Source organism: Falco cherrug, chromosome 1 (genome assembly GCF_023634085.1).
Source record: "Falco cherrug isolate bFalChe1 chromosome 1, bFalChe1.pri, whole genome shotgun sequence".
Lineage (NCBI taxonomy): Eukaryota > Metazoa > Chordata > Aves > Falconiformes > Falconidae > Falco > Falco cherrug.
This window is the reverse complement of record NC_073697.1, coordinates 24,991,326-25,013,789: the sequence shown is the minus strand read 5'-3', so window position 1 is coordinate 25,013,789 and position 22,464 is coordinate 24,991,326. Positions and strand designations below refer to the sequence as shown.

Genomic DNA, 22,464 nt, shown 5'->3' with positions numbered 1-22,464 from the left:
TTGTAAATGAGCACACAGAGAACACGATGAACACCCAGGATATCTCTAGCAACTTGGAAGTCTGAACCGTGACTGCTTCACGTTGGAATAAACAGGAGCAATGTCCAGAAAAAAGTATGTAATCACTTAATGCTCCTGTAGAGATAAAGGTCACCTTTAACATCCAACTGACAGGCATCCGGCAAAATAACAGACACACAAAAAAATTAGTATTTTCATTTATTTTTGGATTCAGCCTACATATGCAGGTTCATTTTGTTCTCACCACTTCCTCAGATGCAAGAACTCTTTAGTAATTAGACAAGGGCCAAACTGCACCCTCAGAGTTTGCAAAATGAAGTTTACTAGGATCATGGCTGCATGAAACCAGAGGAAAAGCTTTTCCTGTGCAAGACTGCAATCAAAGGCACTGGGGAAAAAAAAAGAAGGGACATGTCTGAAATCGGTGTTTACACCGACACTGGATTTAACACTGCCACCAGATGCCTACCAAGATCAGACGTATGCTTTACCAAAGGGTATGGCTGACCGACCAAAAGCTCGACCTGGCTACTAGAAGGTAGAATCCATTCTTGCCTTTAAGATGAAGAGGTTTTTTTCTGAGCAACGATGATCAACAGCACAAACAATTCCTAGGAAAGAATCTCAAGCTTTGACTTGCATAACTTAAGACATGATTACAGAAGTGAGAAATTACTCAGGGGGTGGAAAGATGCCATGTAGACACCCATGATTATCCCATTATGAATTACTTCTGTATTAAAAGTGCTTTTCCTTCAGATAAGCAGAGGTTTGGCTATGGGCCGGACCTTCACAAGTTGGAAGTTTACAGTCTTTTTGTTCATGAGTGCAAATAATTGAGGTTTTTGTCACCAGAGACAGCTTACATTTAAGCTGTGAATGTACTTTCACTGAGTTTGCACCATTATAACAAACTTCAGCAGGCTTATGGTTCACTGAGATTCTATTATGGGCAAAGAGAGTGTTCCGATCTTAGCCTCAGCTTTCAATAGCAGTACAGCACAGCCATGAAAATGCAATGGAATGGCGTGTCAGTGGGAGCTGCTGATTTTTAATGCCTTTGCATATGAACATGTCCCAGCAAGAATGTTTGGAGGATTTTTTTTCTTGCATCATCTTTTCTCTTCTCATGTCACCAGCACCACAGAACAAATGTTTGTCCTTGTTCTGTTTGCTTCTTTCCCTCCTTCTCTCCCTTAAATAAGCACTGCAGTTTGCAACCACACCCTCAAGTGAAATTTCACTTGTCTATAAACCTGAAACTGGGTGACATGGTCCCAGATTTCTTAAGTGAGTTTCATAGAGCTTTGCCTTTGTAGCAGTCTGACCCATCTTCAAGCCAGAGACCAGACTCAGCAAAATCTCTGCACGTGCAGCTGTGGTCCCATCAGATCCACGCTTGATCCACTTGGCCCTGCGGTCACCTTCCTCCCAACTGTTCCAGCTGAGCTACAGGTCAGGCACGGACGGGGAGAAGGATCTGCTCCGTGCTCCCTTGTTTAGGATCCATGGCCACAGGTTGCAATGTCTGAGGCAAGGTATACATATAAACTCCGCTTAACACTAGTTCTTCATTTCACACAAGTGCCTAATTGTGTCTACAGCTGTAGTAATAATCTAAATGCACAGAAAGCTGTTTCACTATTGCCCTTCCCTGACGCAGAAATACTGTATCAGTCCAACTGTACAGCATGTATGTAAGAAACAGTTCTTCTGTGTGGTGAACATTTTATCTCTCAACAGCCAAAGTAAGTTTTAACATGACTCTGACAAGCATTATTAGAAAAAGGACAGTCACCCTACAGACTTACATACCATCCTCCAATGTGAAACACAAGAATCAACATTATTGCCTTTTTACTCAAGTTTAAGGAAAAATACATTCTTTTCTTTTTTGCTCTTGATTTTCCCTTTCCCTCTGTTTAGCACGCCTCTTAGCAGTGAGCCTCATTCTTGGTTTTGTCAATTTGTGCTATTTAAAAGCAAGGCAGACATTTTCTGTACAGTAATTAGCATGGACTAAAAAAGGAAAACTATGCACCTCTCATTCATTTATGCAGCTCAAGGAGAAAACATGGCAAATCTAACCTTGGCAGCCAGAAACAGTCAAAATTAACTACACCTGTCTGGAAAAAAATTAACTTTCCAGGCTCGTTTTCCTCCAGAGGATTTATGTCAAGGCAGCCGTGGCAATGCTGACCCTGCACAACTTTGCACGAGTGCTGGGAATGGAGGCAGAGCCCCGAGCTCGGGATTTGACAGGGAGAGGCTGGATTTGCCCATTTATGGGAGGGTATGACTGTGCGCAGAATGTGCAGGGTGCCAAAGGGAGGGATGTGAAGGACAATGTCACCTACCATGACGGGGAATATGATAGCAGCCACGGTCGACTTGAGGATCCAGAGGAGGGCCAGGCACACCACCTGCAGGAAGGTGAACAGATGGACCCTGCGCAGTGGGACGTGGCGCAGGTAGATAAAGTCAGGCTGGTGTTTTAGAGGCATCAAGAGCAGCTTCAGACGATCCATGAACTGGAAAGGAAAAGAAACAGACCATTAAATGAAACCCGGGGTACACACAAAAAAAAGAGATATAAAAGCATTATTCCACTATGAAGCTACGAAGCATGACCTTGCGTCAACTTGCTTTCATTCCATAAAAGAAACCCAGTAGAAAACCCAGCACAGCTCTTCTGCCCCAACATGTGCTTAACGCAGGGTGGGCTAAACATGATAACTCAGTTGTCTCAAGTGATGGTCCTAGGTTGACACTACTATCGGCAACTAAACAGAGACACAGGAGCGAAGCACCTCCCAAAGCAAGGCCCTGAAGTGCCTATCATTTCAAGGAGCAGGACTCTGTGTGCTCTGGTGGTCAGGGTGTAAAACCAAGGAACGAAGGTATCAGTGGACATTGCTCTGCTGGCTTCAAAAGAATGGGCCCAATCTGCTGTAGCTGCAGACACCAGGAATTTTCTCTTGAAGGGAGCACTCAGTTACCCACAAAACAGAGAAAACAAGACGAATGCCCAAGCTACTGTCAGCATCAAGCTCTGGGTTACTTCTGCCACCCTCCTCTGCCCTGCTCCTGCCAAGGAAAAACATTCAGCATTTAAAAACATTTATTTTCCAAATAAATTGGGAGCAGAGGTCAACAGAGGTGAGGGCAGACATCACACTACCAGAGAGTAGAAAAGCACCTAACCAAAGAGCAAGGAAGACAGGCAGCTTTTCCGGCAGCGTCCCCTCCCCCATGCTGGACCAGATGGACTTGGAGTTAAACCAAAACTGGGATATCTCATCCAGTGAAAAACATCCTTCATCAGGGGAAAACAAGCTGCCCAGTCCCCCCGACCACCTGGGTCGGGAAGCAGGGGAAATCCCCTCCAGCAGAACCAACCCCAGGGTGAACATTACAGTCCCCTCGTTGTCCCCTGCCCAAGCATGGGCTGGCTGCCCACTGCCGGGACCAGATGGCTCTCACACCAGTGAATGAAAGCTAGGGCCGTTTTAAAGAATACCCAAGGAAATTCTCATGGTGCTCACAGAACAGGCAGTCTTTTCCCGCTAGAGCACAACCAAGCGCAGAGAAGAAAGGCCACAATTAACAGGGTGCCAGAAAGCAACAAAACCACTTCCAGCTTCCTAGGGCCAGCCACAGACACTGCGCTGTGAGAAAGGCTCCTTACGTAATATTTCCTCAATGACAAAGAGGGGGGCTTGGCTTCCCCTCCCTGGCAAAGAGCAGCGTTCCCGCTCGTTAACACTGCAGAATGACCCCGCCGCCATAAATCACCTTCCCTTGTTTTCCCTCAGCCTGGATGGAGGCCTCCACAGAGGCCCCCCTGCCTGACCACCCTGGGAGCCAGCCTGGGGCCTCGGCAAGCGCTGGCCGCCCTCAGCATGGCCAGCATGGGGCTGGCGGGTGGGAGGAGGTGGACCCCGGGCCTTCACAAAGCACCCCCCACATCGCTGACAGGGCCCAGGCCCGGCTGCTCTCCCACAGAGCTGATCGCCCCCTTCGGTCTTAACCTCAGGACAGCCGGCCTGTTCGTACATGGCTGTCAGCCTCCCTGTGTGCCTTGGGAAGGGGACGGGAGGCGTTGAAGGAGAAGGGAAAGGCCGGAGGGCTCGTGAAGGAAAGCCAGCACTGGTTAATGATTGCTATCTTCTGGAGAAGGCCCAGTGGGCAGCACGCTCCCGTCCTCGGAGGGACTCACCTGTACACCATTGAGGGAAGCAACACCCATGTAGAGGAAGACACCGTAGAGCACCGGCATGGGAATGAACTGCAGTGGAAAGAGTGGGAGAAACTGAGTCAACGGCCTTCCCGCGCCCAACGCACCGCTAACATGCGCAGGGACCTACGGCCAGGCCTGTAGCCAATGCAGATAGCACCTACGGGTGGACGACGTGGAGTGATAAGCCAGCAATCCTTCTGCTGTGTTTTGAGAGCTGTAAGAATGTTTGTGGAATCACCAGAGGACTGAGGGGCAGGGCAGGGCAGGGGCTGAACAAGCCCTGGGCTCTCCTGCTTCAGAGGGACTTGGATGTTTCTCCAAGAACCAAAGGGAAGGAGGCCAGCCAGTGCTGGTCAGTCAGCAAATTAAAGAAGAGGTGAGGTAAATGTATTCTGGCAAGCTTCAAACTGCTTTTTACCTCCTGGTTTCTGGTGAGACTAGAAGCAGAAGGTAGAGAAGGCAAAAAGGCAGCATGATCCTGCAGGATATCTGGCTCAGCAAACCCTGGAAATCCACCCAGAAAGGCTCTCCTCTTGAGTCCCACCTCAGTGATGACAGTCACACCAAACCTCTGACTGCTCCAACTTTCACACACATCGATCCCTAACTATTCACAAATACAGGACCATGAGTTACTTTCCTCACTGCCAGAACTGTCCTTTCAAACACTGATTGCTGCCCCCTCAAGGGCTGCCCTTTCCTCCATGGCTGGTCCTGCCAAAGGGGACATCTTCCTTCAGAAGGAAGGAAGGAAGGCATATGGTAAAAACATACTCACTGCCCAGTCCCTCCAACCTGAAACACAAAGCTTTCCTCAATGGCAAAAGCCACCGCGTGGCTGCCAAGAGGGGGAAGCTCTCCTCAGCCCCACAACAAAGCCATGCACAGCCAGCGTGGCGTGACGTGAATGGGAATACTTGGGCACAAACCACAGGCAGGAGCTGAATAATGGCCTTTGTGTGATTTATTTGGACCCAAGAAGGACGGGAAGAGCTCTGCCCCTGTCGCTGAAGGAAACCCTTCGTGCAGTTGCAGGCGGCTGCCACTGGACGGCAGACGCAGCACAGCCACGGCTCACACTCAACCTGCGGCCAGCCTGCTGCTGTAGGAACCTTCCTCTTCCAACCTGTGCATGTAACTCATCAAAGAGGCAAGTAAGATGGCAGTTATTCAGCCTTTGATCACATTCCCCACCACATTATTCACCAAAGCCCTCCTGCCTATATTTTTGCCTTTCCTCCCCTGAGTCTCATCCCCTATCACCTCCTGTGAGCTTCGGATTGCTAATTCATCCTTCTATTGGATTTATTTGCCTCCTTGAGTGACTTGTGTCAATATTTCACATTAAAAGCCAAATATTTTTTCAGCAGCATGGGCTCAGCGCTCTGCCATTGTGGGGAAGGATGGGGAGGCAGCATGTGGTTCACGTAGCTGTGGGTGTCCAAGGGATTCAAAGTCCTCATTGGATCAGACGGATTAGATGAGGCAAGATGGTATCTCCTCCAGCAAGTTGGGTAGGAGGCTTTCAGAGTTTAGCTTCCTAGTTCATTTACATTGCTCTCTTTATCCCCCCTTCTATTTCTTCCTGGTTTTCATTAAAAAAAAAAAAAAAAGTCCAAATATTATTTCACCATTCCACGATAATTAATCCTGTAAATCATCCCTAGGTGAAACTTCAGTACATAATCCTGCAGAGTAGCAAGTGGCACTTTCACTTTGGAAGACTTTCTTTTGGCAAAGTACTCACTAACTATGGGGTTGCTGGCTTAGGCACTCTGAGCAAACCTGCTGCTAGCCAACAGAATTAAAAATGTATTTATAGGAAAGTGTCCGTCATTCTCCAAACAGGGCCGAGGATGTTTCTGTGGAGATCTGCCATAGCTGAGCAGAAACAACAGTAACGTTCAAAACCAGCACAAACACTGCAAACCCCACAAAAAACAAAGATGAGATTATTCTGTGGATTGCCTGTTTTATTGAATTTGGGATTGTTACATGTTCAATTTGCTGCTGGCATGAGAAGACCTAAATTTTCTGCAATGCATTTAGCAAAGCAGCTCCCTCAAGCAGGAGACCCTGCCACTGGAGTTTGTTAAAGGTCCTGAAACACTGCCAGGTACTTCTCACTGGCATGTGGGCGAGGAGCGTGCCGATTTATCCTCAGGCGTCCTCCCATAAGTATCTTGCCCATTTGCATTCTTAGGGGAGGCACAGAGAAATAATTAATGAATGAAGCAATAACAGGGGAAATAATAGACCCCAGTGGAATAGAGGAAGAGAGATCTTGCATGGAAAGGTCACATGAACTAACAAACAGAATTATTACAATCAGGCACTAAATTAAGGGCATGGAAATGCCTGTTTGTGCAGAGGAGGAAACTGTTACACAAAAATCTGCTAGTTGTGAAAACAACCTTAGAAATCAAGAACAGAAACACACTGACTTTGTAAAGCCACCTTCTCTCCTCCACTTCACACACAGGCAGCATCATTGCGCTCTGCCTGCCTCCTCCCCTTCAGGATCACATCTAATTGTGCCTCATAGCCCCTGCAGCTTCCAACCTCCTCATGATCAAAATCTCATTTGCCTCCTCCAGAAATGCTTTTCCAGACACCCATCTGCTCCGTCACGGAGCTATGATGCATGGTGCCACTGCTTCAGTCTGTATGTTACTGTTGACATCTTCGGCTCATACCATCGGTCTACAGATCCATGGAGATGGACTTCTGCAGTTGACATCTCCTGTTGTACAGTATGCCTGCACTTGGCACCACTCAAATCATCATCCCCAGAGAAGTCAGTATCCTCCACAAGACATGGACAAGCAGGTTTTCCAGTTTCGTTCAACAATCTGATGATCTGCTAAGGATGCGTTTCTCTGTGGCTACATGCCAACAAAATTTGGGTCTTGGAAAACAGCTACCTACCTAGATTAAATGGCACATCAGCAGCACATCTGTCCAGAGCCTTGGCTAAACTCACAACAAAAAGAAATTCAGGAGATTAAGAAATCACATTTAATTGCACTGTTTCCACCAGAAACATGTTTTCCACACTGCTGAGCTGGGCATCATTTCTGAGCAATAACGGATGTGCTATTTTAGGAGGATCCAGCCTAAAAGAGTAAAATTTGATTGTTACGCTGGCTTTTCTTTTTTTTTTTTTTAAAAAAGCAGGCAACCTGCAGGAGCCTCGCACTGCTGAGGCATGTGCCTTGGCAGGGTACAGCTCCCCTATGCTGCTGGCAACATTCCCAAAGATTTTTGGCCAACTGTACCCACGGACTAATACCATCAGCTGTAGGCTCTGGTCATTTCCACCAGTTCTGCCTATTCTCTTTCATAAAAAAAACCCAAACCAACCCTCAGTGGGCCACACACACCGCCTACGAGTAAGCACCAAAAGATTTTCTTCAGGTGTATATGTTAAGATGCACGCACACTCAAATAAGTGCAAATCTACTTTTAAAAGTACATATCCATCTGTTAACCTGTGTCTTCCACATAGCAGCTCTGCTGCATTGGCAGCCATCCTTCCGTCATGCCACCAGTAGGCTCTCAAGCTTTATCCACAACTTATTTTCCATTAAACACAGGCACAGCAGAAGCGAGAGTGCGAAGCATAAGGAAATTTAACTTTACACAAACGGGAAGAAAAATCTTAAAATGAAAAAAATCATAGCCCTGAGCTGTGTCACTATTACTATCTACCATGCTACAACATTATTTTGTCCTTCCAAAAGGTATTTAAGCTTCCAAAAAACTGTAAAACTGCATCAGTAATTCTCACTAATCTCCTTCCTCACACTTGGATAATAGGCTTGGATAAAGTAGTGTAAAAATAGCCTGATACTTGCTGTGGCCCTACTCTGGCTGTGTGAGCAGAAGGAAGCAGAAAAGGTGAGGTCCTTACCTTTAGGATGGGAGCCATGAAGACAGACACACCAGTCAGAATGAAGACGATGACTCCAGTGACCCTCTGCTCCCTGAAATAAAATCACTGGGTGAGCAGGATGTTTACTCTGGTTTTATTCCCTCCCAGAGGACTCAAACCCAACGTTAAGCCTGACTACTTGTTTTTGCAGCCATGTTCTCAAAGCAGACTGGCAATTACAAGCCAACAGCATCAGGCAGGTACCCTGATCCTGACTAAGCCTCGTACACCTCTTTTTTCAAACACCACGTTAGCTTTTGTATGCTGCCTTTGCTCTGCTGTTTGTGGGTCAACAGAGTACTGCTACTGAGTAAGGAGTGTGTTTACATGTTAAACATTAGAAACTGTTAACTAGCAATCCCGCTTCTCTGCATGGCATTATTTACAGCAGGCAAATAGGTAATAAAACATGAGCTCTCCGCTCTTAGATTAGTAGCATATTTTAAGTCCTACTCATATTACTCCAGCAGTTGGATAAATGGTCCAGGCCTTCATAGGGTGCTGAACATGTGCCTTCATTGGCACCCACATCTGCTCCCTACATCCAAACATACTTCTGCCATTAATATTTCAGAGTACTGAAAGTTAGGCCATTAAATTTCTATTTAGTCGCCTAAACAAGTGGCCTGATTTCCAGAAGTGCTCCTATTGAATGTACTTTGGACCACTTAATTAAGGCAACCAAATACAGAAACAATTGCTTGATTAAGGAGAGCTAATTGCTCTAGGCATGACAGAATTAGATTTTTTAGCATTATGTTTGCTAATGAATGCCTAATCTCCCTGGATAAAGAAATCAACAGTAAATTTATCTCCTTTCTCCAACACTGGAAAACTGCGTCTGATCTGGCCAAGTAATAAACTTTTGAGGAGTTAGATGGGGATTTGTCCAAGGAATTGCCAGAGGCCTGCGCTCCTAAATCTCACAGCCCGGTTTGGAAATACGAAGAAAGGAGCACAAAATTCTTTATGACAACTTTGCAGCATCCCATGGGCACCAGAACTCACTCTGTAAAACTTTGTGTATTTTGGGGTGACTTCAACGTGCATGCCTAAAGCATACCAAGAAATGGCCTAAGTTCTGGTGAAAAGTTTCCCTCCTTGCCTTCTTTCGTTTCCACACATTTGCACAGGCTCTCCCCTGTCCACAGGCACGCACGCAGTACATCTATTTTCCTTTTCAAGAAAGAGTATTTGCAAAAGGGTTACGTCAGATAAATTTCTGACTGGATATATCCTCTGTGGACAAAAAAAAAAGCTGTAAGGAAGCACAGCTGATCTGAAGATTTACAGCAAATCCAAGTGCCATTCTCCCTGAACTTCTACACATGTTCTGCTCAAAGCAAGAACATTTATAGTACAAACTGACCTTCACAGGAAAACAAGGCAATTAAGGCCTTTCTGGTTTGACATACCTCACTCCCAAAAACTTGGGCTGTTCTCCAGGGGCTGAAGTTTCCGTCTCCATCTTCAAGCTGTCAATATGAGCTATGGAGATCACGGTAGCAGCAACATACCAGGGCAGACCCATAAAGGAGCATATGATCATCAGAATGGCCACCCAGAACAAATCCAGATGATACCCAGCACCTTTCTGTGAAGGGAGACAGTCAACCTTAGATTGATTATTCTAATTACCTGCAGGGCGGCCAGGGTTCTGGCCTGGGGGCAGAGGCACACTGAACAAGCAGCACCTCCTTCTACAGCATCTTTTGGCCAATACAAATTGTCCTAAGAAATGGCAGAGTAGGACACGTTGCTCCTTAAAGGATGAATCACCTGCCTCCACAGGGAAAACAGACGTTACATTTCTGGCAGGCTCTGAAAACAGCAGCATACAATAAGCATGGGAGAGCAGAAGACTTTCAAGTCTGTCAAAAGCAGAAGACTTTGACAAGTCTGTCAAAAAACCAAGGACCTTGTAGTACACTATATAGCGCGTGGAGGCCGAGTTGGTACAAGCCAAGCCCTGCAACCAGTCACAGTTCTTTACAGAGGTACTTGACATAGGAGTTAAAGACAATCAGAAAGCACCACCTTCACCAAAAAATATTTGGTGAGATACACATCATATCTTGTAAACCATATAAGCAAGTTCTCAATACAGGTATCTCTGTATTTTTTTAATAGATAGATACACACACGCAAAAATGTATCTTGGTTACAATGGGTTTATAGTGTTCTGAGGGAATGCTGCATTGCCTCTTAAAAAACAAAAAAGAAACCCCATTATAAAGTGTTATTTTTATAACAGTATGTTCCCATTTTTTTAATGAGGTTAACAGAAACCCAATGCCTAGCACCATCCCAACCCCCTGCTGCCTTCCGGCAGCGCATGCGAAAACACAATGGCCTGTTTTCACAGCATGAGACAGTTACAGCAGCAAGAGAGTTTGCAGAGGGTGAGGGGATGGAAGATTGTCAGCGAAGCAGGAGAGCGGCTTGTGATGGTGCTCTTGTCCTGCCACTCCGCCACAAGTGCACAGGACTTCTTTTGATGTGGTGGGAGGCCAAGATCGGTATCTTTGTGCGCCAAGTCATTTCGCATCTGTGTATGCGACAGCTTGGGATGTGCACAGAGCTTTAAACACCCAAACCACCTTTTAAAAACAGTCAAAAGCCTAACTTTAGTTTTAAGCAGCTGTTGTAAAATAACTCTCAGCGCAATGGCTTCATGAAGTCTACCTGAAAGCAACCTTACAAAAATATGATGCCTGCCTAAAAGTAACTTTTGCCATTTGCTGCCTTGGAGTGAGATCTGAACTCCTATATTGAGGATAAGAAGCAACTGTAGGGTCTGACAGTCAGGGCTTCACAACCGGTCTGAGTCCTGCTGATCGTGCCTGAGGCTGGAGAGGCATCCTTCTCAACACTCAACCCTAGGGCCTCCTGGGGAAAGCAACAAGAACAGCTGATGGGCTCATATCCCATTGAAAGGAGAAAGCTACTTTCATTCTTTATGCCTTTTTAAAGACCTCTGATCTTCCATTTTTTAAATCCTTTAACAAACTAAAAAAGGAAACCCACCAGTCATAAGTGCTGAGAAGAAGTGAAGAAACAAATGAACTACCAAGGAAAGGGATCTTCAGAAAAACACTACAAAAATCTTTAAGGTTTGCTATTTTCAAGAAGATTAACCTTTTTTTTACTCCTGTGTAATTTGTTTTTATTGGAAAGAACAAATGATCCTGACCCACTTGGTGACCCTGGAGGGAAAGCAACCCAGCTCGTCCTGAATAGTCCTCATTGTTTTTCTCATACGTGTGCTGCTTACCTTGGCTGGCTGGCAGCACCGGCACAGGCACTCGGTGACACTCTGCCAGTACTTTAGCAAGGCAGTAGCAGAAAAAAACCCATCCTTCTTTTGGCCTACAGTAGATTTTTTGTACAGAGGTGTTTTTTGGTGCAGAGTAGCTGGATCAGACTTGAGAACCCCCAATTAAACAAAAGCATGGGCTCACAACCATAAGAAAGGAAGCAGGAAATAAGTTTTTTATATTAAACAGTACTTTGCCGCAGTGTTTATATTTTGTTACTAAAAAAGTACACCCCGTGCTGATAGCATAGCCATGTTCAGTGCCTATAACCTGAAGAGATGAGGGGCCTCTTCTTTGGAGGGGGGAAAACAGTGAATATATTCTTCCATTAAGAAAACGGTACGTCTGCTTAGTTAGGTGCAGGAGACAGACCTAAACCTGAGACCATGTAAATGATTAGCCTCCCCCCGAGGAAGGTGTCGGCACAGTATTGATTATATCTGCCCAGATCCAGATGGCAAAAAAAATGTTCTGAGGGTTGTGGGTTTTTTTGTGGTAAACCAGTCCTGTACGACCATCAGCCAGCACTCATTGCTGCACACAACAAACCTTCCCCATTCCCTGCTACTTTGACTTTCTCCTCCAGGTCAGGCTTGGGATGGTCTTACATTGCATGTTGGTTGTCTAATGTCCACAATGACCATACAGAGTGAAACATCCTCCTCTTTTTTTCAAGTAAAAGCTCTGTTTGCACTTCCAACAGCTCTCAATCAACTGATGAAGCAGGTACCTAAATAATGACTCAGCATTACCCAGGTTTTGAGGGTTTACTCTCACAGGTTAGACCACCTGAAACACGTCCCATTAGCAGGAAAGGAGAGTCTTCTTTTACAGGAATGTAATATTTCTCAATACAACTGACCGTGCAGGGAAAGGAAAAACCCTACAGGCATGAAAAACTGCACAGCGCTGGTCTGGAAAGTTTATTTTAAAAACATTACTGCATCCTAGACTGTTATATGTCAGCAGATATAAAGGTCTTCTTTAAATAACATCCAACTGTGGCTATGCCCTTGGTATGTCCCAAATCTCTTCAGTTTATTGCTTGTATTTTACAGCACTGTACAGCCAACACAGCTGTCATACTTTGGTCATCTCCGGCCATATCCACTACAGGTGGGGTCCTGCCATTGCCCCAGCACCTCAAAACCTTCAGAGCAGCCGACAGCCACACCGAACTGCCATGCCCACTTAGGGATGGCTGTGACACAAAGAGACCTTGTTCTGCTGATGGCTGGGAGCGTCTGCCAGTGATCATCTTACGTGATAAATGTAGTAATAGGAGTTTGTTAGATCCAGAGAAACTTTGCCCGTTGTGATAAGGTGAGAGAGATTTTGGCTTGGATGTAATAACGCATTGCTGTGCAAATTAAAATTAGGTCCCAGCTCAGGCTAAAGAGGACCCTTCCAAGCTCACAGTCTCTCCCCACCGCAAGCCTGAGCTCCCCAAAACATACACGCGCTCTCTGCAGATCTGTGCATGAGCTGGTAGACCCACTCTGGCCACCATCGTTTTCCTTTCCATGCTGATGCATCAGCTTCATAACATATCCCCTTACAGTCTGTGACACAAGTGTAGGAAGGAAGCTGACCACAACCACAAAGCAACTTTCTCTCCTTAAAAACAGCAGCAGATGACAGACAATAGGCCCATGTCATTGAGCGAGGAAGTTGGTAGGAGGAAAATTAGATGTTACAAGCCATTTGATGCTAGAGGAGACGTTTGAGTTAGCTGGACTTGAGTCTGGGACTAGTTTCTTTAGAGAACTAGAGTCTGTGAAGCAAACAGCCATTTGGAAGCAGCAGCACTACCAAAACCCAGAAGCTGTGCACACCAGCTGTAAGGCAGCGAGCCATCAGAACCTTCTGCTGGCCCAAATCATCTTTGCAAATGCCTTGTTGAAAAAATGCCAGAAAGAATGTCCACCAAGCATCCTCACTGGAAAGCATCCTATCCTTCCTAGGTGTTCCTTAACATCAGACCCGGGAACTTGTTTTAAAGGAATGAGCAGTTTTGATAGTATGTATAATCATATTTGCTGGACAGCATGGACAGTACGTGTTTACCCTATGCAAGCAAACATCCAGAATGACAAACATCAGCTTTTCTCCCCAGTTTCTGACTCCGTTTAATGATTTCTCATCTCTTACTGGAAAAGCAGAGTATGCCAGATGGACAAGTAAAGCAGGCAAACAAATAACTGCGGACAGATGCATGAGATGCATGCCCTCTTTCCTTTTCTAAGTCTTCAGTGGCAGAGTCCTGCAGAATTACCAAGGCAAAAGACACCTCCGGGGTCAGGGTCAGTAGATCCTGAAATGAACTTCATCCAGCCCTTCACTAAGGTAGGCCACTACTACTACCATAGTAGAGTTGCAGGGGCAGCCAGGTTAAGGCTGCAGTTAGACACTGTTTACATCTGTATTCTTCACAAGACAAGCTTCAACTATATATATATATATATTTATATATACACATATATATATATAAAACTAAGAAGTTTTCTTTGCCATTCTCAAATGTTTACAGCTGGAGAGTGAAGCTCTTGAAAGGAAAGATCAAAATATTGTAAGGTTTTAAAAAACCTTTGGCTTTATGTTGACATGAAAAGGGGCTTTAAATCACAGTTCTGCCTCTCAAAGGAGGGCTGCTCTAATTTCTTCTGGCTCTGCCCACGTCTTTGCCAGATGAGCAGTGGGTAGGATGCCAGATGAGTGGTGGGTAGGATGTGACAGGTCTGAGTCCTTTCCTTGTCCTAGAAGGGAAGGGGTAGCTGGCTGGTTTTGTGAAATCTGACTATTCCTGGCATGGGACCTGTTTGTGAAAGAAAAGGGAGGAACAATCCCAAAGCTTCTTACATGGGAATGTTTCAGGCCGTACAATGGTGAAGCCAATCAAAATTAGTAAGTGCTTACTGACCGAGGCATGGTGAGTTGGCCCTGAACAGGGTTCTTCCTTTAGGAGGAAGGCAAATGCTGTTTGCACAATACTCAGCATTTTCAACTGAATCAGCGGTTTTCCTGGCAAAAACTCTACACTAGCTAACAAAATAAATATTGTTAAACACCAGCAATGACGTTTCTGAGGTGGCATGTACGTTCAACACTGCCACAGGCCCTCTTCCGCCTCTAGCAGAGAAAAAGTACCGGGCAGCTCTCTGCACACATGCAAGACACCAAGCACACCCACCTTGAGCTTGTGCTCCTTCCTGTTGACGATGACAGCTGTGATTTGCTGGTCCATGAAGATGAGGATAGTCACCAGCAGTGCAGGGATGGCTGCTGCCAGGTACACCCACCACGGGTTCCCTCCAAAAGGTGGGATAAACCAACCTCTCTCGGGACTGGTTGGCTTTTAAGGGCAAGGAAAAGAAAGCTTGCATTAGAGCTGCGATATAGGGTTGACAACATCCTAAACACACCTGTACTTCCAGCAATGGGGCTACCGGGAGACACTTGAGGTTTGCAACAATTTCATCCTTCCCAATAACAGCAACAAAAGGTTCAAAGTACAGAGGCAGGATTTAGGAGGTAAATCAGCCACCCAAAATAACACTAACAAAAAGGATATCATCTGAGTAAAAGAGTCCTTTCCAGATAGCTGACTACTTTCCTGTTTTGAAGGCAAGTCAGTTTATACAGGGCAGATGGGTGGAAAAGGGAACCTCATCCAAAGGCCACCAAACAAGCTGACAATGACATACCTTGAATTCACTTGGCACAATTAGTTTTGGTGTGTCCACACCTACCAGGGCATCTATTCCACAGAAAATCAAAATGGACAAGATAATGGCAAAGTCACTGATGAGCTTCCGGGCCTGAAACATAAGTTGATATCATAACAGTAGTTAGCACTAAGAAACGTCATTTCACTCATGCTTTAGCATCTATGTGATACTCTGGGCTTGCATTTGGTGGCAATACAAGATCATGGTTTCTTCTTTCATAGAAACAAAGATGCGCATTGTCATGGCGGGCACCATTTGCCTGAATGTGCCTTGGTACTTTATTGAGTTGTCTGAAAGCCAAACAATTAAGCCTAAATGGAAGTATGAAAGCAAGCCTAAGGAAAAAGAAAACTGCTTTTGTAAGGAACTCCCACGTGAATTCTTCAAGGCAGTCTCATTGACCTTATGCTTGACAGTGGCCAACAACCACTGCTATGGAGACCTAGTTCCTCTGCAACAGTGTCTGAAGAGACTTTTCAGGATCAGCTTCCAATGTTAACAGACATAGAACATTTACAAATAAACCTAAAAAAAACCAGTGACTTTTTTTGATGTATAAAATATTGTCTCCTTCTATTTGCCTTCTGATCTCTGATTCTTTAGGGTCCACATATTCACCTTTTTCTATGCAGGGCCTGAGACTGCTTCTCTGACATGAGTTGAGCTTCTTGTGTTATCACAGGATTCCTAAGGCATGTGCCTTTAACAAAAAGTACTGTGTTATCCCCAGATCCCATTCTTGTAATATGACTGATTTTGCAATGCAAATCAAAAAAATAAATGGAAAAGGGAAGGAATGGTATTTTACACCCAACAATGGAAACAGTCACAAATTTCCCTTTAGAAGATGGGAAACCCCAGACTTCCACAACAGATGAGTTGTTCTGTATGACTGGCAGAGATTACATTGTTTTCTATTCAAGTAATTACTCGACCTAAACAGATGAGAAAACAAACTAGGCTTCTCAGCTAATCCTCAACATGCCCTAAGAGTGCAACTCTCCTGAAGTCACTGGAATATGACAACTTCAAGCTGCCACTGGTCAGACCCCAAAATTTAACTGGGCAGGACCCACAGCGCTTGTCTGTAACTGTGTGATCTTTTCAGAGCTTTTGTTCCTTCCAGGTTTCCCGGGTTCACATGGTTACAGATAAATTGAGCTGCATTCCAGCCCAGATGGAATTTGTTTCTTTTTATTAAAAAATTCTAGAGGTTCAACTGTAACACTGCAGAACAGTAAACATCCACATGGGACAAATCCCCGTGTGTTAGAATGCCAAAAACAGGGGGGCAGGTCTCAGGGAGAAACATGGCTTTGGTACACACGGAAACCGCCAGCTCGCACGCGTGCCCTGGTAACTTTAGCTGGGGAGACAAAACAAGCAGGTGCACCTGAGAGGTGCACATAAGTTGTTTGCAAGTCTGAGCAAAATCTTGCTTAAATCAATGCAGAGGTTTTTCAGGTCACCCTTATTTTGCATCTGATCCTCAGAAAAGAAAGGGATTTCTGCTTTAGGTCCCTACTGTAACGGTAGACCAGGCATGGACTGTAGGTGAGTGCAACATTTTTCCATTGATTTCTGAGTATTTCAAACATGGTAACATAAAAAGATGCACCTCTGTTCTTCTGTTCTATATGGACAGCTTGGTTACCCAAGTGACAAAGCAAAGGGCTTCTTTTGTCCTCCCCAAATACTCCCTCTGCCTATACACGGGGAGACTTCTGACATAATGACTAACAGCCCCTTTTGGTCATTTGCTTTCTGTAGAACAGCCACGCATCCTACTTCAGAGTCAGAAAATCACGTTAAGCTGTGCATCTGACACTGAAAATGGCCAGCTGAAACTATATACGCCTTAAGGACCTCTCTGATATCTTAAGGCTCATAGGCTACATCACTGTCTATCTTGGCTGGGAAGTGTTGTCTTCAGCACCTTTAAGATCACTGCCACATCCCCGGGACAGATTATGGCTCATTTTGGCTCTTCTGGTGCATTACCCATGTCCTCCAGAAACACTGTGTGACAGCTAAGCAATCCCAGACATACCCTGGTTAACCAGTTCCATGCTTTTATCTGAACCAATGCAACCTGGCTTCCCTGCAAAGCATTTCTCCCCGTGTGTGTGTCTGACTGATACCAAAAGGAAGGTTGATCTTTGCATGCTGAAAGAGCTGAGAAACAGACTGCTAGGGTGAAAGGAGATACTTACAGTGGTTGGAAAATAGCGACTGGTCTTGAATTTCTTCAGGGCCATGGAGCAGGTGTAAGTGCCGAAAAACAGGATGAAAGACATGAGGGTGATGTCAGGGACATATTCACAGTTGTTGCCCACAAGTTGTCCTCCGTATTTCAAGCACTCCTTCATTGTCAGAGATGGCCAGTCAATGGTGGTGTTGTACTGCAGAAAAACAGAGAATGTTGGAACTAGATGATCTTTAAGGTCCCTTCCAACCCAGACCTGATGATTCTGTGATTTCCATAAAGCTGTGCATAAGACACATATGCTAGGACAGGAATGGGGACAGAGCATCAGAAAAAAATACCAGGAGGAAAAGGCAGGTGTGATGCGGAGGCTCAACCCCCCTGTGCTTGTGCACAGACAGAACGGATTTTAACCTGGACAGAGGATGACATTACTCGAGAACGGAAAACAGTCTGGGCCTTGGAAAGAAGACAGAGATCCTTTGACCTCTGCTGTGGTCTGCCAGACGTGCTCTGCATTTTCCCCAGTGGAAAGGCAATATTGGAAACCTCATGCAGAAGCTGGAGTGGCCCGAGCTCGCCTCTACATCTGCTCTGTGCTGCTTGTGCACTGCAAGCAACACCAAACTTAAACCTGCTTCCTCAGCAAACGTGAACCCCAGGAGCTGAACTGAGGCACGATTTCGCCAACATTGATGGTGGTGGTGAGAGAAAAACCAACAACCACCTCCTCACCTCTGTGCTGTTCTTTGGCAAGGTGCTGCCACATTTGCTCTCTCAGCACCGTCAAGCAGTGCTGTCCCTGGATTTCTGCAGATCCGCCCTGACGGCTAACTTCAGGATGGCAACAGAGGGCAGAGAGTGAACGTGGCTTTCAAGGCAGGGAGATAAACCAAAAACCAAGTCTTTGGGGGCATCTTTTACATTTTGCCATTTTATGTCTACAGAAATAAGCACTGGAGAGGCTTCAATAGGTAAGATTACCACTTGGGGTACCAGAGAACAGAAAGAAGGGATCTCTCTTCTTTGGGGGACCCCACAATGTGATCTTTCTTCATCCCTCTGCCTACTGCCTGGCAGGATTTGTACTGGGATGGCTCTTCCCATTCCCAAAATCCTTGTCACATGTCCCCAGACATTTGTTTTGCTTTGAAACTCTAAGGCATCCAAAAAGGGGCTTGGCAAGAGAGTTCTGCATCCCAGGCTGGCTCCCCTAGCTAGGATCAGTGCTAAGGCAGAGCATTCCAGAGGGAGAGCATGCCCCCCCACGGCTCTTTCCAAAATCAGGCAAAGAGACAGAGTCAGGACTGGTGGAGTCCCCTCCAGCCCCACCGCACTGCAGGAAGGGTGTTGCAAAGTAGGGTGTTGGGGGAAGAGGGCTAAGATGCCGAGATGACTGTTCCAGGAAAGGACAGCCTGGAAACCCAAGTTGTTGGTTGTTTTCATGTCTCCCTGCCTCAGTTCAGTCCTTTGCCTTCCTATTAGGCATGCCTCCCCTATCCTGAGACTGACAATCAAATGCCAGACCCGCAAACCCCGAGAAGAGCAGTTCTTGTTAACCAAACACAAACGGCAACGGTGCCCTTCTCCTGATGGCTGGCATCATATCGGAGCCAGGGGCTGCTCATCCCTTCTCCAAGCATTATTTTCTGTGGCTGGCAGCTGAACAAGGAGGCTGTAACTTCCAGCCCTTCCAGAGGCAGCCAGCTCAGATGCTCAGGGATGGCAGCTGGCTGATGGAGGTGGGGCAGGGGAGAAGGCAAGGAGCAGTAAATGGCATGCAAGGTGCAGCCTGGCCATCAGGAGACCTCACTTCTCTGTCTGTGTCTTTATCCTGTGACCAAGCCCCTTGGGGGACCTTGGGTGGTGCTCTTGCCTTCGGGTTCACATCCTAGCACCCGAAGACAGCATGCCCAGCTCAGAAAGCATTCCCTTTCTGCTGAGCCACTTGATGCTGCACAAGAGTGGCCACCACATGAAAAGGCACGCAGACAGGTAGGACCTGCATTCTTCAGCAGAAACTTGTTATTCTGTGTCTCAACTTACTTCCCCTGCCTCAAACACAGATGTATCTGACCCCACCAAGCTCCATTTCTTTCTCCTCATTGTCCAGAGCTCACCACCAGAGTGAAAAGCCAGGGGTAGCTACAAAAAGCCAAAGAACGGGATGGAAACAGGACCTTCCAAAGGAAAGGGTGGCCGCAACACTCCTACCATTATGGCCCTGGACACAAGGATCTGGCTACTGCCCTGGGAGAACGACTTGAATCCTGCCAACAGACAGAGATCAGACTGCAAGAAAGTGGCTGCTATTAGGAAATAACTAATATTATCAAATTGTGCATGCATTATTCTGTATACAGTACTATGAGAAATCCCTGGGGGATCAAGTGAGCATGCCAAAAAAAAGGGACTGTCAGCATGCGGGTTTTCTTCAGGCAATCAATTCCTGATCTGTTGGCATGGCAGAAAATGCATGGCACTTAGAGACTTCAAAGACCACATAATCCTTGCCCTCACAAAGGGCACTTACCATCTCTGTAGAGGAATAGAACAGCTCATCGGCTGACAGCACCGTTGTCCCATTAAATAACGAGCTATTAACTGCCAGAGAAGAAAGAAAAAAGAATACCATGAGCATGGTGCTGAAGCAGCTAGGAAGGAAAGCAAATTTCAATTATTAAATCATTTGTTAACTCTGTCAACCTGTTTGCAATCTCTTTGCTCAAGAAAAGCGAGTCAAAAGTATTGTTTCATAGGGACTCAAAAGCATCAATCATTAATCACTTAAAAATGGAAACAAAAGGCTAAGTGAAACAGAATTCAAACCTAACTGGGTGTTTTTTTGGAGTTCACTGTAAAAAAAATAATAGTAAAATAGACAGTTTAATATTTCATGGCTTTGGAATATTTTTCTAATGATTTCTGGATTAAAATAAACATGCACAGAACATTCCTAATTATTAATTTTAAATTAGTGCACAACCCCAAAGATATCCAGAAAAGCAAAATGCATTTTGGAATACAGCACAAACACAGTTTTTGAAATTTTTTTTAAAAATATAATGATCAATTGAAATCAATAGGATACAGATAATTTCTTTGAAAAAAGGGGCAGCATTCAATAGGATACAGATCATTTCTTTGAAAAAAGGGGCAGCATTCACTGTGATGTGATGATACACATTTTCCTTTTGTTTTTATGGCTTTAGTAATCATTTGTTTGAAATTTCATTCAGAAATACAATCCTTCCTGCAAATAGGCTTGGCAACTATAGCCTCATGTTTTATTTAGTTTTGCATGTACTTTTATGTCTGATAAGAATATTTAAGTTGTATTACAATATTGCATAGCTCCCATTTGTTTAGCTGGAGAATGAGTAAGTGCATTTGTCTTTTACGCTACTGGAATCACACTGGGGTCTAAAGGAGTAGGACATCCTGCTCCTTAACCCTGAGGGCAACGCCCGAGTGCAAAAAAACCGTGCCAAGCTGCAAGCCACGCTGCCAGGACGAAGCTGAGCCTGTAAAGTGATGCAGTCCTTTTCTTGAGATGTCAAGTCTGAGAAGAGATAATAAATGTTTCTCTTAAAGTGCTTAATGCTCTTTTTCCAGCATTTTCAATTACATCCAAACCTTCTTGGTAGGCTTGACAGACGAGGTACAAGGCATTTTGGATGGAGCAGCTTGTCCCCCCTGAGCGGAAGCATGCAAGGCAGCCAGTTCAACAAGGGTCTTCACACTGTCACATCAGTACTCAAAATTGCACAGCACAGAGAGCAGCAAGCCATGATCTTCTAGATCCCCAGTCCCCGCGCTGCAGCTGTTGAACCCCCTCAGCATTCACGCACACCGTCCCGACACTTTGCTTTTGGCTAAAGAGTTGTTACATGGATGCTATTGCTCCTGAAAGTGGCTGGAGTGTGTTGGGCTGCTGGTTTTGCCTTTGAACTTCTTGACCCATGTTATGAAACGGTGCGTGTTTGCTCAGAGACACAGGCTGGAGGCGCAAGGATCAAAGGGAGGTCCCCGCGGGACACACGAAGTAATTATTGCCAGGGCACACAGAAATCCTGTTGGTGATTTCAAAGACATTATCTTAAGGTCCTGTGGAAAGCGTGGTAGGGGTGGCGAGACGCTGCTCCCCAGCTTTCTGAGAGCAGAACCTCCTGCAGAAAGTCAGCAGTGCAAGCTAAGGGCTGCTGCAAAAACTCTGGGGCCAGATCTTAATGACGCAGAGATTAAAACCAACAGTAAAATGCCTGCATCAGAGTATAGGGGAAGAAAAGTCAGCTTCACCTATGGCGTGACAGCAACCAATAAAGCTTTGCCTGCATTTACCTTGGAAAAAAGCAGATAAATATGCCTCCCTCTCCAGCACGACCCCTGACAGCTCATCACCCACAGCTTACAATACCCCAGCAGCAGCAGCAGATACCTGCACGAGAGGAAAATCACCGGGAAGAAAGCATCTGCTACTGCATTACACCTTCTCTCCTGGAACCAGGCATCCCTTTTTGCTCATGTGCCATCTGCATTTTTATTCCATTTTCTGATGCATGAGAGGAAGCTCGCAAACTTTCAGGAAGGAAACATTAGCACAAAGGCTAATTGATGCTCTAACGCTCTCTCGGTGCCTGCTTACAAAACCTGCTGCCGCCAGACCTTACAGCCCTGAGCTTTGTTTTAATGACTTTCACTACACTGCCGGGATTGCAGCTTGCTCTGGGTTAAGTTTTGATCTCCTCGCTTATCTTATGCTGTGCCATCCTCGGGGCATTCATCCCGAAGGACAAAGAGCCCACCTGGCTGTGGGTGCACAACTCCTCCTGTCTCCAAGGCCCGCCCCACCCCCCCCACCCCCCCCCCCCCACCCCACCCCCCCCCCCCCCCACCCCCACCCCCCCCCCCCCCCCCCCGGTCAGCGACACTGTGCTGAGCAGCTAGCAAATATCCCGGCAATGCAGGGATGATACTCCACCTCTACTTTGCTACCTTATACAGGGCTTTAAGAAAAT

General features: G+C 45.7%; 1 protein-coding gene across 10 annotated transcripts in view; it reads right to left on the bottom strand.

Annotated features, from left to right (window-relative positions):
* The window catches only part of SLC4A4 (solute carrier family 4 member 4), a 236,856-nt gene that overhangs the window by 7,845 nt on the left and 206,547 nt on the right, over positions 1-22,464 (bottom strand). For all 10 annotated transcript variants that reach the window (XM_055700701.1, XM_055700702.1, XM_055700700.1 and 7 more), the window contains 8 exons: positions 19,980-20,050; positions 17,454-17,642; positions 15,217-15,330; positions 14,703-14,864; positions 9,611-9,789; positions 8,175-8,247; positions 4,241-4,309; positions 2,379-2,552 (listed from right to left, as the gene is read on the bottom strand). In XM_055700701.1, coding sequence (XP_055556676.1) covers positions 2,379-2,552; positions 4,241-4,309; positions 8,175-8,247; positions 9,611-9,789; positions 14,703-14,864; positions 15,217-15,330; positions 17,454-17,642; positions 19,980-20,050 — 1,031 coding nt within the window. The remainder of the gene's footprint in view (positions 1-2,378; positions 2,553-4,240; positions 4,310-8,174; positions 8,248-9,610; positions 9,790-14,702; positions 14,865-15,216; positions 15,331-17,453; positions 17,643-19,979; positions 20,051-22,464) is intronic.